General features: G+C 45.5%; 1 protein-coding gene across 1 annotated transcript; it reads right to left on the reverse strand.

Moving 5' to 3' along the window:
* Positions 1-3,275: 3,275 nt before the first annotated feature.
* On the reverse strand, positions 3,276-6,773 carry LOC124650265 (cell division protein FtsZ homolog 2-2, chloroplastic-like). The gene is made up of 7 exons (XM_047189811.1): positions 6,088-6,773; positions 5,526-5,825; positions 4,802-4,892; positions 4,339-4,463; positions 3,917-4,009; positions 3,657-3,722; positions 3,276-3,579 (listed from the first exon to the last, which is right to left on the reverse strand). The coding sequence occupies exons 1-7, from the start codon at positions 6,706-6,708 to the stop codon at positions 3,454-3,456; spliced, it is 1,422 nt and encodes a 473-aa protein (XP_047045767.1). The 5' UTR covers positions 6,709-6,773; the 3' UTR covers positions 3,276-3,453.
* Between the last annotated feature and the right edge of the window lie 241 nt (positions 6,774-7,014).

The following is a 7,014-nucleotide window of genomic DNA, read 5'->3' on the forward strand; positions in this document are numbered from 1 at the left end:
TGGCACCTCTCCATAGGTGTCGCGATTGCTGCCCCTGGGTCTTTGGTGTGGTGTATACTTCTCTGACTTATGTCCGAGAGACCATGGCGGCGGCCTTTTGGCATCGTATCCCTTGCTGAAGGCGTGGTTCCGGAGGTGCACCCCGTCCGGTGTGTTTCGGGCGAAAACTTAGCGACGGACAACACTCCGCTGTGTTGTTAACCTTCTTGAAGGTGTCGCATTCGAACCACACCGACTCTTGCGCCGCCCTGTCGTGTGGCTGCAGGTCCCTCCTCTCCGGCGCCCGTGTCCCTTGTTAGCTGCTACATTGAGCTTCTTCACTTGATTCATATGCTTCGTTCCTCTCCTTCGTGCTGGATTTTCCCTCTAACGCCGGGTTAGCGAGTACTCGAATCATCTTTGCGGTTATCTTCTGTGAAGTGTCCTCCCTCCTTCGAGGCTTCCTTCCCGAGAAGGGCGAGCGGATGGCGGTTTTCTCGTTTGGCATCCGTGGCTGAATCTACTCGCTCTCTTGCTTCGGTCTCCCCTTCTTTTGGGCTTCCTCCCCCAAAAGAGCGAGTGGGCGTCGTCGACAAGAGCGGCAACCATTTAGTCATGCCCGACTGGCTTGATGCGGAGGGGTCGCATCTTGCAAAAAGTGGAGTTCTTCGTGCCCGTTTTGTGTTGCATGTGTGGTTCTTTCTCTAGTCCGAAGCCGGGTTAACAAGTTCTTGCCTATCTCCTCAGCTGTTCTCGTCTCCTAGTAGCGGGTCTCCCTTCTCCTGGGCTTCCTCCCCCTTGAGGGCGAGTGGAGGGTGCTTGCTAGGGCGGCATCCTTGGTCTCGGATCTCCTTGTTTTCTTTCCGTGGTCCTCCCTCCTTCCGGGCTTCCTTCCCTTGAAGGGCGAGTGGAGTTCTGTGGCAAGAGCGGCAACCAAATAGCCACATTCGGATGGCTTGATGAAGACTACAGATGTTGAGCTACTGTCCTATTAGCACACGTCCGGCAAAGCTTGGATCCTTGGTGGTGTATCTCTATGTTGTTCTTGTAGTTTTGGCTTGCAGATGGCAAGGCTCTTGGTCACTTTGTACTACCCTTGTGCTATATTGTAGTAGCTACTTTGTGTTCTCTCTTCCCCTGTATCCCCCGTGTAAATTCTTCATCAGTTGTAACAGAAACTTGGCCCTGCCGGGTACTTTCGAGTGGATGAAACAAGCTGTGGGGATTGCCCCCCCCCCCCCGGTCAATCTCGAAAAAAAAAAACTAGTAAACCAAGTTTGCATTAGAGACTTTATACTGTCCGGGTCCAGCTTTGGTGTGTGCATGGCCAGGTTAGCATAGGTGTGTAGTAGGTTATAGCAGGGGCGTAGCTTCGAGTAGGGCAAGGTAGGACAATAGGACAACCGCCTTACCTTGATTTTTGGCCAAAGTTGTGCCTGTTTTTTTTTTAACACTTGCAAAGTCAATTTTGAACCGAAAATACATACTAGGTCTAGGCTAGTCGGAAACCAACTCTTTCTCTTTGCAATATCTATTTTTTCAATCTGACAAAAGCCAGCTCAACACAACATCCTAGGTGGGGTATTTAAGGAGGACTTGAATTGGTTTCGACACCTATGTGGAGGCGGTGTTCAACTACAAACACCATGTTCTGTTGATCTTCCTTTTGTTGTTGCTCTTCTATGATGATGATGATGATGGTGATGATGTAGAAACTCATGACGTTGGGCTAAAAACATTGAAGAACATGTATATTTTCTGCCAGGGGTTGTATCCCTAGTTTCAAAATAGGTGAGGCTACCATACCAGCATACACACAGTGAACAATAACTAATATCAGATTGCATGGGATGCACCTCATACTAAAGTAGTATGTTAGTTGTACATATGCATTTGTTAATTATGTAGTTCAGATATTAGTTATTGTTCACTGTGTGTATGCTGGTATGGTAGCCTCACCTATTTTGAAAGAGGTGACTACAGATAGCAACAATCTAGCAACCAAACTTAGCCTCAAAGGGGAACTGCAGGCAAGCAAACAAACATGCATCTAGGTAGCCAGTGAGCAATGTAAGCCACCAAAAAAAAAAAGCGAGAACATGGCCAAAAGGTTGTTTTCCCGTGGCCTTGCCCCCGAGAGCGCAAAATTTTTCCCAATCAACCAATCACGCCACATGTGATCCACGAACGGAACAAACAACGATAGAGTTCCTCACAACGACGTCTTAGAGTATCTTAGCCATCTTCACCTGCGCTCCCAATAGATGTCATGTAGTATCTATTAATGTATTTGTGGTCACTGAATTTATAGTTGCACTTAGAAGCATGGCTTTCATCAAGTCTCGCAAAGATATTGTTCAGTACAAAAATATGCCCCGTAGCAAGCTTTATTTTTTGGACGGCACAATACAAAAGTACTTTTAATCTTTATTTGTGTTGGCCGGTGGATATGATTTCTCAGCGGCAAACAAGGGGCGGATATATATACATAGTAAACTCCTTACCAGTATATAAGAGTGTCATAGTAGGTTACTGGAAAACTCGACGCTTAGTAATGCCGTGGTAGATGGAATGGAGGAAGTAATAATTGTTCCATCCATTGTGAGCAACGCTAAAAGTGGGTACAAATCTGGAGAATGATGAAGCACGTCCTGCTGACATATCAGACGGTAAAATGGGAACAAATCTGGCGGATCCTCAAGGGCATTTTGTTCTAAGGCTCGAAAAATGGGGGGCTAAGTGTAAACAGAATAAGTTGGTTTCGGTCTGCTGTTGTTGCTTGGTCTCTGGGAGTCTGGGGTTACTAGAAATAAAAGAGTTCTTCAAAATGAAGTGTTCTTTAACCCCGTGCATCCACTTTACATAGCTTTGTCTTTTATGTTGCAGTGGAATCCATTGATCGCGCATAACCGTGTAGCTGTAGCGGAGGAAATTCTGCTTAAATTCGACGGCAAATTCAGGAGCTGTTGCAAGAGCTGTAGAAGAGCTGGTGTTGGCTGATGTTGTCTTGAAGTGCTGCTCTTGTTTTCTCTTTTCCTACTATAGGTGTATCGATCTGGAGGGTGGTTCCCTGTGATCTGGTTGTGTGCCGAACCTAGCTTATTTCCTATCTGTACTGCAGGTGATCGACTCTTTGATTAAAACCTTTTTTCTTTTCTTTTTGTAAGACATTATAAGCTCCAATATAAGCTGGGACCCTGGGTCTTCTTTCAAAACAAAAATGCCCACAATTACCAAGTTGACATCCCTTTCCCAAATTGAGGTGTAGCATCATTTTTTTTTTTTAGGGAATTTGATGATCTCAAGCCATCCGTTTAGAATGGGAACACAAGAATCAGCTAATATCTCACACAGCCATATGGTTGCACGATGATGAAACACGGTTCGGATGTGCTCTATCTAGTGCTATCAGTCTACTGCCTACAGCTTGCAAAGAAAGAAAAAAAAACACCTAGCTAAGCTACTTGGGGATTCTCAGCCTCTGGAAAACCCTGAACGCCCTTTCCTCTGTAGGAACTCCGGAATCTGCAGCTTTGGGCCTTCGTCCTGGGAGGACGAAGAAAACCGAGTGTTGCGACCACGGTTGTTGTCACCTCCAGCCTGAGCATCCCGAAATTGCATCAGAATACCAGAGCGGAAATGAGCAGAAAGTGGTTGAATGATGCAAAATGATGTACCTGCACAGGTCGGCCTTCGCCTTCCTCCTGGCGCTTGAATCCAGTTGCAATCAAAGTTATGCTCACCTGGACGGAGACATCGTGTTATCGGCATGCCCATTTTTCAGGGAGGGTTTCGATGACCATTAAATGTAAAATATGGTTTATATGATAAAAGTAATCGTGGTTTTTATGCATCTACGTGCATGAGCACACCGTACTCATGTGCATTTAACTATGCTGACAGAAAAAAGAATGGGGGAGGAGGATTTGGTACTTACCTGGCCAGTGTATGATGGGTCTATAACAGAGCCAAAAATTAGATTTGCACCAGGATCAACAAGATCATATATCACTTCAGCGGCAGCATTCACCTAAAATAGGATGACCAGTTTGGGTTCAGGCCAAATGTAATTCAAAGAAACCATTTGACAATTTAGTGATAATCTTCCATGTAGATAGTTAGCGGCCCAACTCATCGTTATAGAGCTATAAGCCCAGAAACAGAAATAAGGCCTTCTAAATTATCTTAGCTGTCCAAGTTATCCATAAAAAAATATTTGCTTCGCCTCCTTACCATGATCATCAGACTCTGGGTTTTGGGCAGATAACGATAGATCACTTCATCTACGTACGTGTCATAAACAAAAAATGCATAAATTGTCCAAGCCATTCTATCTAGCTAAGATCATGTAGATGATACCTCTGTCAATGTTAGGTCAGTCCCTCCAGTGATATTCCACACGATTCCTGTTGCTCTTTCAATACCGATGTCAAGTAGAGGGGACTGTATAGCATTGAGTGCAGCATCTCTTGCTCGTGTCTTACCTGTAAACAGGCCAACAGAAAGGCAGGTCAAAAGGGGGGAGGGGAAGAGGTTGGTGTGATTCTGGGCATGCTCTAGCACTTGGAAATGTGAATTCAATGCGTTTGGAACTAATATATCTGCGTTAGACCACGCCATGTCTTACAATGTGCAATACACCTTTACTGTTGTATAAATGAACTTGTGGCTGGTTACGTAATTTAGACTAATAGAATTAAGAGATTCAAACTACATTCCACTTATGTTAATAAAGTTTCATAAGCAAGCATTCGTATTATATGAACACAGAGATATGCATGTATTATTTGATGATAAACAAATTGGGCTCCTGAAATGTAACCTGTTGCTGTCCCAATCCCCATCAAGGATGAACCTGCATCTGACATAACTGATCGTACATCAGCAAAGTCAACATTGACCAAACCTGGCACCTGCAAGCAAAAAAGGCAACAAATCACGTGTTTAGATGCAAATATCAGGTGACTGTAGTCTGGGCAAATATGTTGATAAGCATAGGCTGAAAATGTATGAACTTTTGGACTATACTTGGCATTACAAATGGCATGAAAAGCAGACAGGAATCGAGGAACTAGGCGCAGTAGTAAGGAAATGGCATGACAAGGAGATTGAAGATTCATAAAAATTATAGCTAGCAAGAATCAAGGACATAACTGCGAAGTGAACAATCACATTCTACTTTTATTTTGTTGCAGCTAACCGGATATGTATAGTGGTCAAAATTAAGAAACATTGTTGTAGTTTAGATAGTTTTAGGAGCGTCGATTTTGGCCTACAATTATACAATGTTATAGTTTGGATATAACATATGTGCATCAGGAAAGAAGAATCAGGACAAAAAACAATTCAAACTCGCGGTGTGGAGAAAGCGATGCTTTTGAAAGACAAAATGGTTCACAGGGATATGGTCATGGGAGCTTGTTAATCCATATTTGCATGATTGTGTAAACTATAAACCAAACTTTGTTTTCTGAAGACATCACACATGCCACTAATCCTACCCGACAATTGTAAAATAGCTAATGTACTGTAGCCCATTGTCTTACAGTGATGATATCTGAGATTCCACGGACACCTTGGCGGAGAATATCATCTGCCAAATTGAATGCTTCTGTCACAGGAGTATTTGGAGAAACAGCAGTCAGTAACTTGTCATTTGGGATTACAATCAGTGTATCAACATTGCTTCTCAAGGCTGCAATTCCTTCTTGTGCCTGAAGTGCCCGCCTTCTTCCCTCAAATGAAAACGGAGTCGTCACAATTCCGACAGTTAATATGCCCATAGACTTTGCGATCCCTGCTATAACGGGTGCCCCGCCAGTGCCTGTTCCCCCTCCCATTCCAGCCTGCAAAATGAATCTAAGGGTTCAGAAGCAGCCAGTGGAGCATATCGATTAGCAGAATCCTTCCAATCAAGCACACACGTGATAACATCTGTGTAAATTCAGCTATAACCTAACATAACTATCTGCAAAATCATGGCTCCCATGTAAGATCAATTCCTGATGTGTTAAATATATGTGTACTAAATGACAAGACAAGCGTGCTATTGACTAATTATACATCAATTAAGCAACAGTCACAATATGCACGAGCAGCAGGACCTACCGTCACAAAAACCATATCAGCTCCAGCGACTGCCTGTTCCACCAACTCCTGGCTTTCCTTGGCTGCATTCATACCAATTTCCGGGTTCCCACCAGCACCAAGACCTCTTGTCAGTTCCTGCCCAATGGGTAACCTATTTGCCGGATCAATTGGGGACATCCTCATAGCCTGGAAATCAGTATTCACGATCCAGAATTCCACCCCCTTCATGGAGCTCTCAATCATCCTGTTCACGGCATTGGAGCCGGCACCACCAACGCCAATGACTTTAATCCGGGGCTCGTTGTAGCGGTACGAGATAGGAGTGTTCTCTGGTAAGGTTTCGGTGGCCTTTCCGATACCCAGCTCCTTGCTCGGGGCAGCAACCGCACCATTTTCCTCTCCATAAAGCATCGAGATCTCGGGGTGGAGGTCGTACATGGTTTCCTTGGCGGTGCGCCGCGGCCCAGACTGACGCGGGTTCGCCGAGCACCCGAATCGACCAGGGCAGCCGGAAAACCGCATCTTTCTCTGGAAATGCGTCGCGCTGACACCAAGAAATGGCTTCCCGGCCAGCGGCGGATCCAGATGGTGCACCGGGTGGTGTGCACCGGCGCACCCAAGACCAGTGAAGAAGCTCATACCTCAAAACCAATGTCGGAGATCACGAACTGGGTGGAGACTGCGGGGATGCGTCGAGGTGGAGCGGGAACGGCGGTGGAGGCGGCGCGCGTGAGAGGCGGACGGGGCGGCGGTAGGCCGGCAGCTCTAGGGCACGAGCCGCCGAGCAAAGGTGATGGTGGGGACTGGGAGGAAAACTTATTTTTCGTTTTTAGCAAATGGTCTGGCGATGGGATTTGATGGTTCAGATTCGTTGGCTGCGTGGATGGATAGCGCAGATTTGATACTGCTCCCTCCGATTTATTTTGCCTGTCACTAGCAAGAGAA

This window comes from Lolium rigidum, chromosome 4, assembly GCF_022539505.1.
Source record: "Lolium rigidum isolate FL_2022 chromosome 4, APGP_CSIRO_Lrig_0.1, whole genome shotgun sequence".
NCBI lineage: Eukaryota > Viridiplantae > Streptophyta > Magnoliopsida > Poales > Poaceae > Lolium > Lolium rigidum.

Excerpts from the sequence above, each read along its gene's own strand:
- LOC124650265 (XM_047189811.1), bottom strand. The coding sequence starts at position 6,708 with ATGAGCTTCTTCACTGGTCTTGGGTGCGCCGGTGCACACCACCCGGTG. Across the intron at positions 5,826-6,087 it reads CTGATATGGTTTTTGTGACG|GCTGGAATGGGAGGGGGAAC; the intron begins GTAGGTCCTGCT and ends TTCATTTTGCAG. Across the intron at positions 4,893-5,525 it reads GAATCTCAGATATCATCACT|GTGCCAGGTTTGGTCAATGT; the intron begins GTAAGACAATGG and ends TTTTGCTTGCAG.